Source organism: Scleropages formosus, chromosome 20 (assembly GCF_900964775.1).
Source record: "Scleropages formosus chromosome 20, fSclFor1.1, whole genome shotgun sequence".
NCBI classification, from domain to species: Eukaryota; Metazoa; Chordata; class Actinopteri; order Osteoglossiformes; family Osteoglossidae; genus Scleropages; species Scleropages formosus.
Genome location: NC_041825.1, coordinates 17,666,019 through 17,687,127, shown reverse-complemented (window position 1 = coordinate 17,687,127; position 21,109 = coordinate 17,666,019). Strand labels below are relative to the sequence as shown.

Below are 21,109 nucleotides of genomic sequence, written 5' to 3'. Positions count from 1 at the left end.
GGGGAAAAAAACACTGGCCCTTTATGTAATTATGCATTTCATGTAAATTGGTGAAAATTATTTACTCGAGCAGTGCACTATGCCACAACCAAAGAAAAAACACAATTCAATGCAATACTGAGGGATTCAATGAGGGAAACCTTTCATTACTAATAGTTTCTAAAACTATTTACAATTTGAATACAGCATGTGCAAAAAAAACGTGTCAACTTTTAAGATAGAACATACCCCCAGGCTAAACACTGTAAATTCTAATGTTTTTGTTATTCATCTCGGGCACCTCAAATCAGTATGAACACCCTAATCATTTACATACAATGCTGGGTTCAACGAAAGAAATGAAATTGCACAAAGGCCTCTAGATCAAAAAGGGTGTAATATACCATGTCTTGCAGCAATTACGTTCACTCTGTGCACTGGGAATTGCAAGTAACTTTTTCTGTGAACGGGGTACAAGAAATGCTTCCTCTTCATTATGCTGAATCCCCATCGCACCAAGTGTTCACTGTGAGTCCCTGCGATTTTGTGGAAATCAACTTCCGCCAAAGTTCCTCGTGTAGATCCGCTGCAATAATTCTTCTAGCATCATCTGCCATTTAGCTGCAACGTCATGCAACAGGGACACTGCTGTCATGATGCTTTGAGTTATCGCAAAGTATATTAGATGAACAGCTCTAGTGAAACTATTTGATACTCCCCCAGAACAAGCTCTTAAACATGGTCGCTATGTCTTTTCAGTTTAGCTGAAGCAGGTTTAGTAAGGTTTTAGCGTTAGTAAAATCATCCGCAAACTGACAACCCCCCGCGACCCTTCAGATACAAGTCTCACATGAACAGACACAAAAAGCAAGATATGTGTATGGGTGTGATATCCAGCATTTAACACATATTTTTTGCTTTTTTTGTAAACACTACATGCATTTATTAGATTAAATCTTTAAGGAAATAACCAAACGTTTACTGCAATCTATGCCGCTTTGCCTCCGTGAGTCGGCTCTCCGTTTGTTGCGCCACTCTTTCAATTCGAGATCAACAAAGTGCTAATGATGGATGCTGAAACTGAATGACAAATTGTTCCACATCTGCAAAGAGCGTGGCAGGGATGCCATCCTCACTGCTGATTTGTTGACATTCATTTACATTCATTCAAAGTGAAAAAGCAGAACTGAATACCTAATTGCTATGCAACTATGACAGGACAAGGGCGATGCATTCTAAGGCTTTGAATTCCAAGAAGAACATAGCACGGGATCTCTCGTATTTTTTCCAACAATATGGATAATTTCACACAAGCATCTGCTATTTAAGAGAGACACAGTTTATTCTTTGATAAGACTACGAGTGACAATAGCTTACATATTAAAATGAATGTGTGTAATGTTGTCATGCTAATATTAGTGTGTGTGACTGTAGTTTACCTCCACCAAAGTAAGATGCATTTGTTCTAATGTGGAGATATGACATAACTGTACAGTTTTAGCTGAAGAGTTTAGACAAGGACTTATGGATGTTAGCCCAGGACTGCAATAAAAACTGCTGCCTTTTTCTGCCCGGAAATAGCGTGATGGGGAAGCAATATCAGGAAAATGTGATAGAAACCAAAACCACACAGCTTGTAGAAAACGGAGGGGTAAATCAAACACACTCTTAAGTTAAACATGCCTTGATTACTCTGTGAACGTATTTCACATTAATTGCTCCTAGATGGCAGTCCATTTTTCAGATTTGGCAATCTTTTAGAAAAACTGTTGTTCAAGTAACACTTTTAGCAAAATGTATCGTGCACATTGTGCATCTAGTTTTTTCCACTGCAGTTCAATGGCAGACCTGTCAAAATGTACTGATGTGGGAGTTCTAGTGGGAAGGCTAGTTTTTGCTTAAGCTGTTAAGCCAGGAAATCCAAAAATAATCATGTAGGAGAGCTTGCCCCCATATCTTAATTCTGAAAGTGAACCAATCAGCAGATGTGTTTGGAGCTAGCTACAAACCTTGTTTTGAATACTGTAAACTATTTTGGTACATAATAATCTATCCAGCAATGTTTACTGCTATTATTAAAACTACTGCTATGAGCACATGTGTTCACTGGATATGACAATCAAATCCCACTCTGCTGTGCTGCTCACCGGTCTTCCTGTATTTGTATAGGGAAGGAAACACAGAGTTTGAGCATGACATTTTTCAAAGGAAAAGAATTGCCCACAAATAGTGATATTGAGATGTTTAGGGCTTTCTTAACATGGGATATATAGATCTGTATGGCTACTGGGGCCTGACCATTGGACTGGTCGGCGCTCTGACCTGTCTTTGAAAAACCTGCGGAATCCGAAGGCCACCAGCTTGAAAACTGACTCCAGGACAAAAATGATGGTGAAGATGTAGTTGCAAATCTTAAGGGCCTCATCCAAAACCTGCAATAGGTAACAAAAAGGAGAGAAGAATGAAGAAGGAAGAAGCAACACATTGAATTATCCACAGAAGGATGACATGAAAACGCAAGATTTATTGCCTATCTTTGCAGTTTTTTTTTTTTTTTTCCCCAGAAGGTGATTAGCTTTAGTAAAATAACAATTTAACACATGTACACTGCCAGGTATCCGTTTCATCAAAGTCAAAGGAAAATCTGTTAGCACAAAAAATGCAATGCACTTTTGTTTACTCTGAGTTGTGTGTCACTTTGGAGGAAAGCATCTGCCAAATGGATAAATGTAAATAAATGTAAATGTAAAATCACACTCACACCACACTCAAGTACCAGCAATGCTGGAGGGATGGTTGTTGATGACAAGTTAATTCTCTCCCTCTAGTTTGTTCAGCAATAAGAGAAAGCCTTGCAGACAGTGAAATTATTATAAAATAAAACACAAAGTCCAGCATTTGTTAACATTTCCATTCTCTGTGTGCTGCGACCTCTGACTCTGTCTCCCCATGCAGACACGCAGTAATTAAGACCTGCTCTCCTCCGACCCTCCACCAGAAATCAATTCACTCTCTGGGCTGAATTACCCTGAATTACTCCTGGTGCAGGGGCTGCCTAACGACTGGCCGCTGCTTTCCCAGACAAAACGCTGGGAGTTTATAATTAAAACCGGAATGTATATTTAGCCCTGGGCGAAGCTAAGGACCTCAATTAGTGACAGGAGCAAACCCCTAGAAACCTGGGCTGTTCTGGGGTGATGAGATGTCACATAGACAGCTACCTACCCAGGTGGAGGCTTGGGAGACACCTAAGGAACCCCAAACAAACAGGTGCCACTGTACTCTCTCTAATAATGTAACTTTCCACCAGCTGCCAGTGACATGGAACTGAGACTCTGCTCACGAGTACCAATGACAAAGGAAGTACAGGAAAATGAATTTAAAAACATAATAGGGCTCACTGGGTGAATAAATCTGTTATACACCTGTGTGATGCTCTGTTGAATGAATGTTGTAAGCCAGGCAAGAAAGAATCTCACTTTGGGAGTGGGATCTATAAATACTGATCTATAAATATGGGTTTGTCATAAAGAAAGCATACTGAAAGGCTTCCAATGATTCCAAAGTGAACAGGTGTAGTTCTGCACCTCTGCACTGATCACCTGTTGTTTTACCCACTTACTGTACTTTTAAAAACCATATGTTGATAAATGCAAATGTAAATACAAATACACTGATGTCTTTCGTATGAATCTTTGAGTACTTTATAATAAAATAAGCAGATTCATGTACTTGCGCGAAGAATACTGTAGCACACAGGTGTTCAGCTCATAGTCATGGACACTGGTGATCAAGAGGGTTTTCATCCAACTGTGCAGCAAATAACCCCATTAACCTTCGTGTCTTGACCGCACCATGGACAGTAACTTCCTTTCTGATCTTGGAGTGGTGTAGTAAGAACAGAAGAATGCGTTGAAAGTGCAACTCCAGGGCTGGGAAGTGAACAGCCCCACCCCAATGTGTCTCGTCCAGCTCGCGTGTGTGATGGAGTTTTCTGGCAGCCGAGACCTTTGTTCAGTCACTTGTCATCGGGCTCAAAATGATTACTAATGAGGGCAATTTAAAAGCTGCCAGTCTGTGTGTGCTGGTTTGGAGCGATGAGGGAATTCAACTTCGCTTTAGGACCAACAGATCCTGTTGCAGACTTGGAGAGGCTCATATTTGCTATCCCTCTCTATGTTTGGATATCTTTCCTTCTCGCTATGATATTTATATAGGAACAGCTGGTAGTGCAGTAGTTAGAGCTGCTGCCTTTGGACTCAAAGGTTGCAGAATTGATTCCCACCTCCAGCTGCAGTACCCTTGAGCAAGGTACCTACCCTAAAACTGATGCAGTAAAATTACCCAGCTGTATATATGGGTGAATATTGGAAGAACCTTAACATTGTAAGTCTCTTTGGAGAAAGCCATCAGCTAAATGAATAAATAATCTTCTAATACTTGTAATACACAATACCAGTTTTCCACATAAAGGATGGCCCTTGACCCATTGATGTGCAATAAACAAACTTACAGCTCCACTTGAACAGACTTGCTGGCCATTTGTTTCTTTGTCGCTGTCACTTGAAATCATTTGCGATTTACACGCAGCTCTATAAACAAACCAGATTTATTAAAAGCTGCGTGTCCAGAAAGGACACCAAAAGTCGTGGTAACTCATGCGATGTCAGCTCCGTGTGAACCTACTGCTGCATCTGTGAGTGGAATGTGTGCGTGTTTGCTCTTCCAGCACTGTACTGAACCACATCTCAGCTTTAGGAGTTCTCCTATGAAGGGAGGGAAAGGGAGTGGCTGCCCCTACCTTGGGCTGCTGATAGTGCTCCATTGCCATGGTGATGACGTTGAGGCCGATGACCACGGTGATGAACAGGTCCAGGTAGTGACTTGTGCACATCTTATGGATGAGCAGGCGGGTCGGTGAGTAGTCTGAATAGTAGGGCTTACACTGGGCCTCTGCAGTGAGGGAATCGAGATGGATGGGGGGGGTCGGGAGAAGGGGTGGGAGTCACAGGGTGAGACCAGGGCTCTCTCACGCACCGCGCTTGCTCGGCATTGCCCGCTCCCAGAGCAGAGGCCCGAGAGAGAAACACAAAGAGACAGAGAGAAGGAGAAGCAGAGACAGAACAGTAACTCACATCATCCTCTCCAGAGGGAGGAAAATAAACGATGAAGAGAAGGAAAAAAGGTCCGGCCCACAAAGGAGAGGTGAAGGGTAAACATAGTTACACCCCTCAACTTCATCCTTTGACTAGCTTGTATAAGCTTTATAAATAATCAAGCAAAGAAGTGTACTGAAAGTGTCCATCTTCAGCTTAAAGCAATTTAAACAGGGATGTTTAGAAGGCGAACCTTAAGAAAGAAAAAGAACTCAATTCCCTGAGAAATACAGTAGAAGCTCTGGGATGTGAAAGTAAGGTAGTTTAGAGAGGAAAAGCGTTTCAAATGCCTGCCATCCAGGGCACGTACTGCTGGCCTGACCTCTTTTAGTTCTTTCTTGAGGAAACCCCAGAGAGGAAGATGTATTAACTTGTGTGTGATGAAAAAGGAAGGAAAAAAAAAGACACTTTTACTATCTTAGGCATCTTGGGAGAACAGTGTAAAACAGTACACACCAAAAGAGAACAAACAGCACTGTTGCATGAGGGTAGGTTAGCCCTGGGTCACTCGGTCCTTTTGTTATTCCATTGTTTGTCAAGAGCCGAGGCCCAAGGGTGATGCTGAGATGGCAGGGCAGCAGGGATGTGGACACGGGACCTTGCGGGGGCCAGAGACGGCAGGGCACTGACAGGTTATGCCCACTGCCTTTCATTTGCCCAGCAGTGGCCGTGTGGGAGCTGTTAGTGACTCTGAAAGGTTCTCCGTGTGCATCTCTGACAAAATTGTACGGTTGCTTATTCAATGCATCTACCGTAGATTTTGGGAAAGAGACTAGGACAGCATAATGCAGATTTGTGCGTGTGTCTCTGATTGAAACAGGTGACGGACACTGGATCGGATATAGGCAGGTACACATAATCCTCTAAAAACAGCAGAGACACAGATGCCATCTAGTGGCCTCCCCGGTACTCTGTCCTCCTGTCCACTTGGGTCACACTGCGCCAATTGACACAGGTACATACACTGTAAAAGTTTTGGACTCCTCTGTTGGGAGACTGTGAACAGCGTTGACTCGGGGCTATGAAACTCTGAGTCAGCCCTTTGTATGAGAAGGGAGGCCAATCTTCTCTTTACTGCTTTGATGAAGTGATGTGTGGCCACAAAGCTCGATTTGTCACAGGCTACACATTTCTACGTGTTTTTGGGTGTCTGGTTCATGTGTGCACCACCAGGCATGCGTCGTTATAGAGGAGCCCAGGTTGTAGACATGCGTGCAGAATCTAGAAATCATGCTGGTTCACGACTGCGATGTGCTGAGATTGCATAAATCCTTACATATACTGTATGTGAGTGGTGAAGCCCTCACCTTTACTCTGCAAAGCACTTCTGAATACAGGTGGGCCGCAGGTAAGTGAGGTGCCTGGAGACCAAGCGACCCCAGCTCTTGAGACAGGATGCGTGCCAGACCAGTCCTGTGGTTCATTATTAGAGGGATTCTTAGAGACATCTGGCTTTAGTGCAGACTAATTGGAAACATGTTCGTTATCTTGCTTCATTTTGCTGACTTCATTTAAAATAGCTTTCATAATTCCCAACTTATGAATCCTGGAGCTATAAAAGTGGCCACATGCAGGTGATTTTTTAGGGAGAAAAAGATAGGCAACATGGAGCCTCTGACCAGCTATAGTGTAAGGGGATGATACATGAAAAAACAAAAAGAACAGCTATATTGTGTCATCTGTACCGATGGCAAGACATTTTGACAGGTCTTGTCAGGTTAGGCAAAGTGTTAATAGCATGTATTTGGTGAGGTGGTAATTATGTAGCACGGTTACACTATGTATACTGTATGGCTGAGTAATAAAAGTTTTAAGTCATTTAGCATAAATATATGTGAGAAGCATTAAATGCCGAGAGAGAGGAGCCCACAGGGAAACCCCGGCTCCCTTGGTCCTTCAGCATCACCCTGCGCCTCTCTGCAGCATTAGTCATTCTCCTCTTCTCTCCGCCCAGCTCATCAATGAAACCGTAATCTGGAGTGATTGCTTTTTTGAGAGACGCATCAATTACAGATAAATATGAACTTCCCTGGAAATGGAGGGCATTTAAATTAAATGCGTTTAAATTAAAATGACTCAGGATACTTAAAGCTTTCAGTGGTGCCGTGTTTTATTGTAATAGTATTTCCTCGCTGTGCTGGAACTTGGCCGAGGAAACTGCCCACAGAGGAGGAGGAGAAATGACATAAAGATGATAAAGATTATCCCCTGAGAGTACTGCACCAAGAGCCTGGGGAAGGGAGGACTGCTTTCCGTTGGGTTCAGAGAAGAGGTTTCACCGCTGCCAACCTCTCTTGTGAAAGAGGGAACCTATGTGAGACATTGCGAGTCCAATTCCTTTGTGAATTTGGAACCTGTAGTGAGCTGGCTCATCCAGGAACCGAGGTACTGCTGTTCTCGCGGTGTCCAGTTGGGTCATGGTCCTGCCCTGCCAATACAGGCAGCTGCACAGCGTGTCATGCAAGCATCCCAGACTACTGACTGCTGAACTGCCAGTTGTAGCAAGGGACTGCAGATTCATCCGGAAGATACTTTAAGCAAAAATAACGTTACGGTAGAGAAAGCGGCATCGGTGCAGGGAGAGTGAGGGCATAGCATCCACAATGGCCCCACCAAAATGAGCATTAGGATGGACTTGGATTCTCCCGGCATGCTCATCTCCAGAGAAAATGGCATGTGAGTTGGTGCAATACTCTGCAAGAACAGTATAAATACCATAAATGTAAAATAAGTTGTAAACCCCACTCACCTCCCCTTACCACCTGCCCCACATGCTGGCCATCATGCACCCCCCCTACCCCAGAGTGGAGGAAAGATCTGGAAATCTTGACCTGCGCTAAGGCGGGCAGAGAACCGGATCAATTCGTCCTACCCCCCGCCTTCCTCACGTCCCTCCCAGGGGCCATAGACCTCACCACTTTGTCTATCTCACAGCACAATGGCTCCGTTTGTTTCTTGTGAAGGATCTTATATCCCGCACAGTTGCTACGCTGTGTCCAAGAAGCTCTCGCCTGGAAACCATAAGATTCCAGGGGGACATTTCCCACGAAGACAGAAGCGTGACCCAAGACGCATCTGCTGGAGGTCCATGGCCCCTATTATGGATGCATCAAAGATAAACTGTGGGTTGTTATGGAGGGTGAGGAGGGAAAAAAACCTGTCAGCAGAGAGGGTGCATATTATGAAGCCATACCTCAGGCGTGCAGTCACTTGGGAAATACAGACACAATGTGACCCATCGTAGTGTAATTATGCACAACATCACAGACAGTGATAACAGGAAACCATTGTAAAATATCAATATGTTCCAGAACTATTTATGGCTGATGTGAAATTCACTCTATATGTTTATATACTAGGGCTCTACCAGAATCAGAAGTGATGGGGTTGCTACCTCAGGTCTTCATTACAGAGGTAAATGCATATTTTCTTTCAGTTTTTTGTGTTTTTTGTATCACGCAACCTTGTTCTGCTCCTCAGTGCATGTCTACAGTACAAGTGAGGAGTCGTATTTTGGCATCATCATTACTGACTTGAGCTGGGGGTCAGCTTCACCTGAGGTTTTCCTCTAAGGAGTGTCATTATTTGCTAAAGTTTATCCATATGCAGATATATGCGTCTCTGTGGACTGACCACCGGCAGTGGGTTAGCTAATTGGGTGGCGCACGCGACCCTGAGTGACGTAATGGTCCCGAGGTGGGGGTGGATGTCATGAGTAGGTTTACTGAGCTTAGAGCTGAAGAAGGACATCTGAGAGGACAAGTGAGAGGTGCAGGGGACCTAGATGATACAGTAAGAATGTCTGTGAAAGGAAAAGAAGGGCGGGTAAAACCAGCCATACATAGGTCAGCGCTGTCAAGATCATTTACCTTTTCATCATGGATCAGAACATTGTTTTTTCTCTCAGTAATCCTTTTTCTGTGGTTTATTTTTCTCCTTAAGCACAGCTGGTTCTACACGCCTTAACTCGCCAGTCAATGACATATTCACATTAGAGTCAATGTGTGCTGGATGCAGATTTCTCTTCCCTGACTTCCCTTCCCACTCATTCCGCTCAGTTTTCAAGAGAAAACATAATTTTTTCATCATTATATTTTCTTAACCAGCATACATTGAGTCAAAGGCTAATTGTAGAAAACAAGTAGAAATCAAACACAATTATAAGGATTCTGTTGGATTTCCCAAATGCTCTGCCCTGTTCAACATCAGTGTTATAATAGGAAAAAAAAAAAGACAGAAGACAAAGAGAAGGAGCAGCTGAGCTATTTGAGGAGTCCAGAAGAAAGAGGCAAAAAACAGAAAAAAACATGACATCATTCACAATGACAAAGCATGGAACTTCACACCTTGGCATGTGCCAGCACACACACACACACACACACACACACACACACACACACGTTCACAGACAGCTGCATACTGTACACATTCAAGCAGACACACACGCGCGCACGCACACACACACACAGGCACACAGACAGAGAGGGCGGGACACACACACAGATCATGCAGCCAGTTAACATGAAGAACAAAGCACACACTTCTTTCTGAGTCTGACTTGAGAGAGATGAGCTGTCTGGAATGGAGACTGGATGGCAAAGGTGGGCGATTATGTAGCTGTGAGTAGAGAACAGTTCTGGGGAGGGGTGTGAAGGGATGAGATAATACCAATAAGCAGGACAAAGACTGTCCATCGTTGCGTCACGCTTTCAGAGTTTCAGCTAGAATGTCTTATTTCAAATAACTTAAAAAAAAAAAAACAAAAAAAACTGCCACATAATGATCACATTTCTTAGCATGAAAAACAAATAGCAGTAGCACATATTTTGCTAGCATAGAAAACACATTGAATGCCTTTCACCATTAAGGATGCAAATTTCCACCCACCATATGCTTGTACACCTATACATCTGTCAAGGCCACGTTTCCTTCCATAACTCCCTCCTCTTTTTCCAGTGCTACTTGTTGTCACCCCATACACCCCAGGTGGGGGGAAACACGGAAGATCGTTGAAAATAAAGTCACCGTTACAGCGTTGCCACAAAAATGGCAGTCCCACAGGGGCCCCTCTGTTCACCTCTCTTAGAGCAGTTTGCTACACCTGCACACACCTAACATATAAAACATTAATGCCCTCTAACACGTCAGAAGCACCCCGCTGGGAAAAAGACAAAGATGATGGTCTAGCTCCCCGTATTCCGCGCTCATTTCTTATAAGACCTCCCTCTCCTCCACTTCATAATGGAGACAGTGATGATGGGCTAATGGGCTGCAGCTATTAATTACCTCCTCCCAAGCTGAGATAAAAAAGTGGGAGGAAGGGAGGGAAAAAAATGAGTATTGTTAATTCCGTTCCAACAAATAGTGACCCAAAAAATAGGATGAATTGGGACATTCTGGGATATTTGTCAAGTGACTGATTCTAACAATTACACACTTGGCGCAATCAAATATACAGGTTATAACCACTTTGTTTACTACTTTCCTGTATGCACTGATGTCTTGGTTTAAGAGTCCTATGCAACACGACTTTAGTAGTTGCTGTTTCACCAATTGAGTTAACTTTTCATTTTACGTTCATCAATATGCCTTGAAAATCCTATTTTTATGCTGGTAATCTATTTGACGATTCCTTTGTAAATGGCAACATCCACCAGCTTTGCAAAGCATTTTGTCACAAATCCTTGTTATACATTTCTTTTAGATGACTCACTGTGAGCGCACATAAAAAAGTAACACCTTACAAAATTGCTTATACTGAAAAGGGATTTCTCTAAGGAACCAAACATCGGACACATACTGGACTCTCCAACACCAACCGACATATCCGAGCAGCACTTTTTCTCTCTGCTGAAAAGTTCAAGCCATCTGTTCGTTCCGTGGAGCTGGTGATTCTTGGAGTTGCAATAGGAACACTTTGCTGTCGCTTTCGCTTGCAGGGTGACAAAAAAGAGCCATGTTTCTCACTGCCAGATTACATAAGCAACCACTCTGCGCTCCGCTGCCAAAAGAAGAGGTCACAAAATATCATTTAGAATTCTGCCTTTGTCAGTTTGCCTTGCATCTCTACACTATCTGGGTTAAAGAAGAATATTGGAATAAAGGATTGGAATAAACCTCAGATTCTAAAGCCATAGTCCTATTTTCATCATTGTAATGCATGCCGCAGCCCATTGCTAATTTACGCCACTATTCATTAGGACTTGTGCACAGCATATAGCATCTGGTAGCATTCTTCTATGGGTTGCAGTTCAGCCACATTTGCTTTCTTCTTGTTTGAGACATGCCATTTCAAAGAGATAGTGTTTTTTCTCAAAGCTACTGACTAAATTCCTCTTAAACAGTGCTTCTCATGAGCACCTGTAGAGGGAATTGCAGTCTAATTTCTCCCAGAATTCAAATGATGAGGCATGTTTATGGCTCAACTTGCAGACTTCCGAGTTGTGACGGAAAGAATTTGGCCACAAAGCCTCCCCATCCACATCCAGTGATTCAGTGTAAGAGTGCTAAATATACTGCTGTAATGAAGATTATGTACCTTACTGAAAGCTGCTAGTCTGGGTTCTTGTCTAGGATGCAAAGCAGCAATCTTCTGTTTACAACTTTATGCCCTGAAAAACTATCTTGCTTACTGAAACATTTTAAGCCTGCTATCCTACTTACAGTTATAATGCTATTTTTCACAGAGTGCACAGAAATCGTTACTGGCATCAGTATCCAGCTCCACCTGGCTTCTTCTACCATCCTGAACACACCACCTAGCTCCATGCAAAAACAAGCAGCCTCTGATGAAAAGCCAGAGCGGGATGAATAAGTTATAACTCAATATCATGTGTGAGGAGGACACAGGTATGGAGAAGCAGATGGCTCTGGCTCTGCAGCTGAGCGAGATTATTAGCCATCACCTCTGATCTGGCCTGCCAGCATGCTGAATCTTCCTCCAATGTGGGCAGGACAACAGAAGTGGAACAGAAGATAACCGAGAGAGACAGACGAGTGGGTGGTTTTCCTATCTCAACTCAAACCCAAAAAATGCAGGATCACACCAGAGGACAAGCTAATTAACACATTGCCTACTAATTAGAAAAAGGAAAAAGAGACCCATCCCCCTGGCTTTCTGGTGGACATAAACCACATTCAAGTTGCAATGGACTGCTGTATTTCCTGTCTTCAAGGTATCGGTAAAAGCTTTAAACCCAAGAATGTAGAATGGTTCTGAAAGTTATCAGCAAGAGTCTTATGCAAGCAAGGTAGACAATAAGCGGTATATCAGTAAAGGAACAAGACTCAGGTGAGGCACTTAGTCTTAACAGTTTCTGCCAAAATTAACCTGCAGAAAATACTCAGCCTGTATTGGCTATGCACCCAAAGCATGCACTCTGAGCTGCTTCACAGATTGAGCCAATGTTCAAGCAGGAGCACCTCTATTTCGGAACCCAACTAACTTGCAGACGGAAGGTACATAGTGCATTTGTGACAAAGAACAGTTAAAGGCTCAGGCAAGGACAAGTGTAGGCCACAATGCTGGACTTGAGCTACTGGTGTCATGCTGTAAGGAGGCACAATGGATCGATGAACAAGAAGGTGACTGCTGCGCACTTAATGGGCTCGTGAGCTGTGTGCGTGTTCTCCATGAGAACGAGCAAGAGATGCCTAAGGCTTTCTTATGTCTACTATGCTATACGCTACAGTACATACTTCTATTGATCACAGCAAAGGGGTGAGGGGCTAAGGGCCATGTACCACTAAAAGCTTATAGACTTCCCATACTACTAGAAGCACTGGAATCTGGAGAACTGAAGGGCGAAGCTCAAACGAGATGAAAGAACAAGATGGGGAGAGGCAAGCCTCTTTACTGATAGTTGATGGAACTGTGACAAAACTGCACGCAAATCAGAACTTGATGTTTCTCAACTTATCTGATAAAGATTTTGTATTTCAAAACTGGGCGTTTCAAAGCTTCTCAGAGTAGATCCCAGTGACAGACACTGTTGTTCAGTAATGCTCTCAGATGGCTCTGATTTAATGCCTATCCAAATTCCTCATCAGAGCATTTGTTGCTGCCAGTGATGCTTCAGAGTACTGGAAATAACAATGCAGAAAAACCAGGTTGTGGTCCTTGAGCACTAATTTTGATAGATCTACCTTCACAACAGTAACTCCACTTAAACCACCGCAATCCATATTCAAAGGTATGTACACAATCAGTGTTTGAAGTTTCCTGTGAAGCCAGAAGTGCTGAAGGCCATGTGTCTAAAATACAGAATGTATAAATGAATTACAGTCATGCACCTCTGAACAGCCATGAGTGAGCAAAACACCATGTAGTGATGAACACCCTGAACATTGTCGCTGTGGACACATTGTCACGCGCACAATCACAGCACCACCAACAAGGAGCCACCAATGGAACGCGAAGCACAGAAACCAGAGAAGTGTATGATGCCCTGCCCCCTTGCACAGCTGCCAAGAAGCATCACGCCAGGGGAGTGGGGGTCATTAATATGAAATGGGACAGAAAGGCTGTAGCAGTGGTCATTTCCACACCAACAGCCAACACACTATCAATACTACTCTCCGTGGGAAGCACAGGAAGAAACCGAGTAGGGATTAGTGGTAGCAGAACATGAAGAATGCCACCAGCTGTGGCTATGGCAGTGATGAGCTTTTATTTCCCCGGTTTTCAAACTTATTGCATACGCCTATGTTTTCAGACTGAGTTCTCTGAAGGACCCCCAGGACTGCTCTGATACCTCAGAGGTATGGTGTGCTCTCCTCCGATGCACTCCATACCAAGCTGATGAATTGCTTGACCCCAAAACATTCACACAACATCATGCAGAAGTGCTAAAGTCACCTGGAGGGATATAACACCCCTCATTGTAGGCAACTACCAATCTACAGGCACCTGACAGGTCTGTAGGGGGGATCTCAAGCACCTCACAGTCAAAATTTACCAGCCAGCTAAAATTGTCAGCCATGCAGCAAAACAATGCCAATTGTGTTCCACCGTGGCCAAAATTTCAGTCATTATTTAAAGAACATTATTTAACCACACGGGCCCCCCTTTAGCCAGTGAGCTAAACCTAAACCTTACCCTAAACCTAACAATCCCCTTCCCCAAGCATGAGCGTGACGCTGCCTGGCCAGCCTTGGCAGGGCGTGAACCTGGTTTGTTGTATGAGTGGAGGAGTTTCGGACCTTTGGGACGTCCACCCACGCTGGCCCGTAGGTCCAATAGGAAAAGGACGAAAGCATGGAGCAGTGCCTCACCCCACAACCCTCACCCACCTTCCCACTCTTGTGACCCCACCAACCCCTCCCCCGCCACAGGGGCCGCTCTTACAGAGCAGCGGCCCAGAACCACAGTATACACACACAGGCATGCTGGGACTCAGTACCTGTCGCGGCGCCTCCCTGGCCGGCCCAACTGACACCCGTCAGCATTACATCTAGAAGAATGAGACCATGTTAATCAGGCTGAGTTGAGCAGGAATGGAAGGAAAGCAGAAAGCAGAGAGGAGATGCTGGATAAGTCCAGGACTGCAGTGCTTCCAATGATTCTGAGTCCAGCGATAGGTTATGCTGCTTTCTTAAGACAAATAATCTAAGTGATTCTGGGAGTTTAGTGCATGATTATGCAACAAGTCTGAGTCAAAGTCTGAGTTACTAAAAATTCATTTGTTTGACTTACAGTTTATATGTAACAGTGACATAGCATTATTACAGCCCAAATGAACTCTTAACAGAAGGGGGTGCGGTGGCGCAGTGGGTTTGACCAGGTCCTGTTCTTCAGTGGGCCTGGGGTTCGAGTCCGCTTGGGGTGCCTTGCAACAGACTGGCATCCCATCCTGGGTGTGTCCCCTCGCGCCCTGCGCTGCTGGATTAGGCTCTGGCTCCCCACCACCCCACATGGGACAAGCAGTTTCAGATGATGTGTGTGTGTGTGTGAGTGACTGAGTGAGTGATGATGATGAACTCTTAACATATGTTATGCTACATACTGTTCCACAATAAATGTAAAATATATCAGTTTTGTCACATTTTTATTTTGGAGTGCAATTAGAGCTTAACCATTATTAGATGTTAATGTGAAATCTTAGTGCCAGACACTGTTTCTGCTCCAACTTATAAGTGCACTTAAGTGAGTATATGGGCCATATACTGTTCATAGACTATTAAGAAAAGAAGATAAAAAGTGTTAATCAAGTCCAAATAAGATTCAGCAAATCATAAAATGCTTAAATGGTGTGTGGAAGTTTTGACTTACTGTTATTTCACACAACTTTACCTTTTTCAATTGATTATAAAAGAAACAAAGTGTTTTGCCTTGTAACCTCTAGAGCTTCAAACTGCTCTGTTAGACATTGGTAGTATGGAATCACACTACCGACAAAAGAAAAAGCCAAAACCACTTGCGTCTGAACTAATGTGAGCACAGTTCATGGAGTGCCATACAGGAGCTAGAAAAGAAGATGTGAAGGAAGACAGTGGGCGGTTCACAGTGTTGCTAGGCAACGAAGAATTTTGCTTTCTTCTGGCCGCAAGCTGACAGAGTGTGCTAGCGAAAGGTTCTAATATTTATTGAACTTTGCCATCCTTTGTCTAACATCCACCAGAACACTTGATGGTTCTAGCACGCTACGTCGTTACGCTACATCTGTTCCTGTTTGAAATTATGCCCCTGGCTGCGCTGCACGTTGCATGCGTGGAGGGTCTAAATGGAAGTTAAGGTATTTAAAGACACTTTCCACACCGAATGACCCATGTTTCAGTGGAAAGTGAAAGCCCAGCAGTAGACTCTATGAAAACATGACCAGCACTTTAATATCAACTTCTTGCCACATTTTCACTTCCATCTCCACCTGTCGTCCACAACTTTTAAAGCGATCTTATAACAACCAACCATTTTCAACATCAACTGAAAAGAGATTTCCTCTGTACCCTCAGTCTTCCAAAAAGCAGCTTTCGATACTCGAGTGATCTTTGATCCACGTCGTCCTTGTTTAAACTGGGAGGATGTTTTTCAAGGTTTTCCATCGTCTAAAAGCTGGTTTGCTCTATAGGCTACTGTGCTCCTCTGCAATGTCACTCATCTACACCAGTGAGCGAATGGATTCCCAGCAACTAAAAAGAGCAAGCTGGTGAGTGAGAGTGGAGATGGGGTGAAAGCTTTGTTAGAGGCAATGAGACTGAGGCTAATTAAATCAAGTTAATCTGTTCATGAAAAAATAAATCATTGCATAAATGCTGATTTAGGGTGGCCCTTATTGAACTTGGAAAAGTGGATGAGGACCTCTGACCATAAAGGTAAAAGAGTGCATTGTACAGAGGGGGAATTTCTGCACCGTCATCGGTTATGACATATAATTTATTTCTGAAAACGAGTCTTTAGCTTTGGTAGCTTGAACAAGAATGTACTAACCCAAATGCTTGTAGGCTTCCAGGTGACTATCCTTTCTAATGGGCCATTTTTTTGGTAATGGCTGCTCAGAATCCAAAAAAAATTCTCTCTGTATTTCTCAAAAGGGTTTTTAACCCAAGTACCTGCAAAGCGTATTTGCATTTCCATTGTGATCTACCTCAAATTATTACATCCTTGACTTGCAGGCAGTCAGCACTGGGGTTGAACTGTCACTTCTGTCAATTGAATAATTTAGGAGGATCCTGTTTGGTGACTGCTGGGCTCTAGGAAGTGAATATGAAAGGAAGGGGTCCAATTGTCTGTCCAAATGGAGTAAGGTTGCAATAAAGAAAACAACGGAGCGGCAGGTGTCCCCCAGTGCAGTGCACATCTGCACAGGTGCCAGCAAGGCAACCTTTTTTGGCCACACTGACCTACGTGCAAAAGAGGTGGGGCACATCACCTCCCCCACCTCCATCTACTGGTAAGCCTTCTATCATGCAGGTTTCTGCTTATGCGCAAGGGGCATGCTCTGGAAAGTAAACCAGGCACAAAAGTAATGGGCCAGGCAAAAGGGGCAAAATAGGGGGGCATTCTCCAATGCACAAAGAAGGAGCCGGCCAAGGGTTTTTTTGGAGGGGGATTTCATTTCCAGTAGCATTGTTTTGCTTTCCATCAAATCATAGATCAAGCAGGACTCAGAAAGAGGTGGAAAGACTACCGACCAGCCAGCTGCTTCTCCTTACTCCGTCTTTTTTTCTCCATCCGCTTCAGTCGCTTCTCCTCACGACGCTTGGCCTCCTCGGCCTCCTGGTGCCGCCGACACTTGTGGAAGTTCTCCACCACCACACCCACGAACATGTTGAGCACGAAGAATGCCACAATCAGCAGGAAGGAGATGAAGTATAGAAGCATCCAGGGATTGTGGTTCATCACGGGCTAGAAAGAGATACATGAATCCATACACAGGCAAAATGTGAGGAAAGCAGGAGAACAGCATTCATTTCAACACAGAACATCTATATTAAAGAAGACCTACTTTTTTTGGTTATTCACTTTGCATAAATGTCATGTAAAAAGAAGCACAGTCAGTGCTGTAAATATTGCATATAAGGCTCTGAGTTAAGACTCCATCCCAGCAAATGAATGCCCTGGCCTGGGCTTAGAGCAGACTGCTTCCCTCTGCTTTAGTGTTCAAACAGAGCAGAACAGAACTTGAGGCTTCCATTGTAAAGGAGGAGGCAGGCTCATTCAAATTTCCGACAGCTTCTGGGATGAAAAATGGGAAAATAGACATCTTTGGAGAAGAAAATTATATTCTAAGCTACATCAAAGGAAGAGTGGAAGCATAGAAAAAATGTTGGTAAGGACAGTAAGGAGCTTAAGGAAGTAGAGATAAATAGGTAGCCATTGGAACACAGACAGGAATGTTGACCAGCTATTTCAAGACTTTAATTTTATTCTCATGGCTTGAGCAACCTTTGTTTTAAGTCTTCTATCTGCAATGAACATATCCAAAGTAGAGATTAGCTTTGTTTCCAGATTGGAGTCTTACTAATGCATAGTAATGCTTCATGCTTTTGTTTTTTTTGCCTTTAAATGCCAATTCTTTGAGCTTCAAATTGCAGATTAACATTAATCAACAAGATAGTGTCAGGGGCTTACAAAGTGATAAAAAGATAAACACTTAGACATACAAACTGAAAGCGTGGGCAAACATGCACACAAAACTGCACACAAAATAAGAAGGAAAATCAGCGGTCCTGCTGATACCTGCTGGTCCACCCCTACTGCATCAAGCCCATCATACATAATGTCCACCCAGCCATCCTTGGAAGCCAGGACAAAGAGTGACATCAATGCCTGGCAAAAGAGGAGGGCTGGAGGTGAGTAAGTGATATCTCAGGTCAACAAGTTAACTATCTGTTCTTCAGGAGGAATTCTGCCCTTCATTTTATCTTGCATATCATACACAAATTCTTCACAATATAATATTATTTTTTGCTGGCATTTCTTATGTTTCATTCTAAAACATCATACAGTTTTATTCCGGGAGGCGGCAGAGGTTTTTATTTAATTACCGTTAAATATCTAGCATAGCACCCCAAGAACCGTACCTGTAACTTCAGGTCTGTGTTCTTAGCCATGGTGCTACTTGCTGTGTTTTTGCTGTCTTTTGTTTTTGCTGTGTTCTTACCCAATACACCGCCCATTGCAATCCATGCTAATGTGCATTAAACTAACAAAATTATGCATTTTATCTGAGGGTCATATTTCATATGGTGGCAGTATGACTGATGTTGTGACGCACCTGTCCCAGGTTGTCAAAGTTGTACTTATGCCTGACCCACTTGTAGTTGGCTTGCAGGCAGTCAGACTTGTTGGTGATATTCCTGGTGTCTTCTCCTTGGCACACAAAGAACTTGCCTTTGAAGAGCTGAGAAAAGAGGACTCATTTAATGAGCAACAGCAACTTCGCAAAACACAACATTCACAAAACATAGTATACCATTATTAGCTGCAACACAGGCCATTTATAAGTGCCCAAGATAATATGTAGTATCATGTTTACTGCAAATGAACAGACAGGACTACCACATGTATTTGGTATATTAAATGGCTTTTTAAACAAGTGATCTGTGAGAAAACACTGTTAATTATCATACTGTTACAAAAAAGTGGCATGGCACAAATATTTGGCTGACACAAATACATGGTAAAAACTGGCATGTTTAAAGGGTCATCAGGAACTATTAGGTGTATAAGGTGTATTATAAAACTAATCACTATATTTAGCAATTGTTCAAAAAGAGATCCATGTAATATTATAACACATTTTCAGGTCAAAAATGTGTTATCAAATACTGAAAGAGGTTGAAAGAGATATTAAAACTATTCATCATCTACCAATAGGTCTTTGATATACAACTGCTGTAATGGTATTAAAATGATGTATGAAAATTCTAATTACTCATGGTTTATTGGGGAATACTCCAATGACTAGAAAACTTACACATTCCTCAACCAAGACTGGAACCATTCATATTATATCGTTATTTTTATGCATGTAATTTCTGATGGTTCTTATAGACCTGAGCAAAGTTCCACACTCTATTGTATTTGCGTACAATCTGTGGTTATGGATGTGAGCACATCCTGCATTTGGCATTGTATGCAGGTCAATAATGAATCGGAGAAATGTGCACTATAAACCATATCACCTCAAGGTCTCATTAAAGTATGGAGCTATGAGGTTGAGGTAGGATTAAACTTCCCTTGTCTCATGGAACAAGAAGCTTGGTGAAGACAAATAAGACCTAAGAAAGTACACCCTCTCCTGCTCCTGTAGAGTAGTAAGCAGGAACTGAAGAGTACAAATGGTTTAAAATGCTAAACACACTCTCCGTCTTTTGGTGCTCTTGTAAGGAATCATCTTGGGATTCATATGTGGAGCTTTATATAGGTGGATGGGTTTAAAAAACACTTGAGGAGGTGCAAAGTGATGCATGGATGCACAGATAAGCAAAGATACGCAGAACTGCGAGAACGCAATCCCTTCTCCTCAGAGTCTCTCTTCTCACGTGTATATATTTGTCTCATACAGTATCTTGGGATGTGTTATGACAAAAGAGGCTGTAGGTAACTGTGGAGTAATTGTACTGGGCTGATGGTGAAGACGCATGTGGAGCAATGCTACTGGACTTTCATACTCAAGAGTGCCAGGTTACTGTGGCACTCTGTGAAAAGGGCACGAATACAGGAAAACAATAATTAGCAGACAAATGAATTTCTGATAAATGCACTGCAACCAGAGGGAACTGCATCTTCCATCTATTCTTAGAAATCAATACTGTAGACAAAGAGCTGTGACTTGTAATTGGTGAGAGAATTAAACTTATGGCCAGTTCCAGACTAACAAGGTTTCAGACTATACGTGTAAGACGTAATTGATTCCTCTCTCTTCAAGTTGACTCTAAACTCAAGAAATAATTGGAAATTCAACTTGACCACACTGATGGGCTTCTGAGATGACTGGGGAGGGGGCTTTTAGGTAGGCCGACAGACCAGCAGCTCACCTGTACACCCAGGATGCCAAAGATGATGAAGAAGGCACAGCAGATCACTACAATGTTGCCAATGGGTTTCAGAGAGGACATCAGAGTCTCCACCACTAGCTTGAGACCAGGGGCCCTGCTGATGACCCTAAAAAAGAATGAAAACAAAAAGGACAGGTTTCTTCAGCATCTCTGAACCTGGGGTTCTTGAAATCAATGACATATGTGAGTCCTCCCATGTGGCCACAAACCAAAGCTGCCTCGCATTAAGAGAGGATATGTGATCCATCACAGTGAAACCAAAGAGAGCACATCAGCAAAAATAAAACAACGGAAAAACAAAAATGGTCCATTTTCGAGTAAGGACAGGGATTTTTGATTAGTTGCGGACAAACTGTGGCCGTGGCAGGTCTATGTCTCAGTCCAGATGGTAACAGCAAGCGGGCTGTCTCGCTCTGTGCGAGAAGATTGGTGCAAGTCAAAGCTCCTTGTTGCCCTGTAGAGAGGAGCTCCCC

The 21,109-nt window shown here is 43.2% G+C and overlaps 1 protein-coding gene across 8 annotated transcripts in view; it reads right to left on the bottom strand.

The window, feature by feature from the left end:
• The window catches only part of cacna1g (calcium channel, voltage-dependent, T type, alpha 1G subunit), a 111,681-nt gene that overhangs the window by 19,949 nt on the left and 70,623 nt on the right, over positions 1-21,109 (bottom strand). For 4 of the 8 annotated variants that reach the window (XM_029246634.1, XM_029246630.1, XM_029246635.1 and 1 more), the window contains 7 exons: positions 20,616-20,742; positions 18,851-18,976; positions 18,313-18,402; positions 17,286-17,478; positions 14,537-14,587; positions 4,781-4,932; positions 2,302-2,411 (listed from right to left, as the gene is read on the bottom strand). In XM_029246634.1, coding sequence (XP_029102467.1) covers positions 2,302-2,411; positions 4,781-4,932; positions 14,537-14,587; positions 17,286-17,478; positions 18,313-18,402; positions 18,851-18,976; positions 20,616-20,742 — 849 coding nt within the window. Of the gene's footprint in view, positions 1-2,301; positions 2,412-4,780; positions 4,933-14,536; positions 14,588-17,264; positions 17,479-18,312; positions 18,403-18,850; positions 18,977-20,615; positions 20,743-21,109 lie in introns of all 8 variants that reach the window. The other 4 variants (XM_029246636.1, XM_029246632.1, XM_029246637.1 and 1 more) reach the window with 2 other exon arrangements.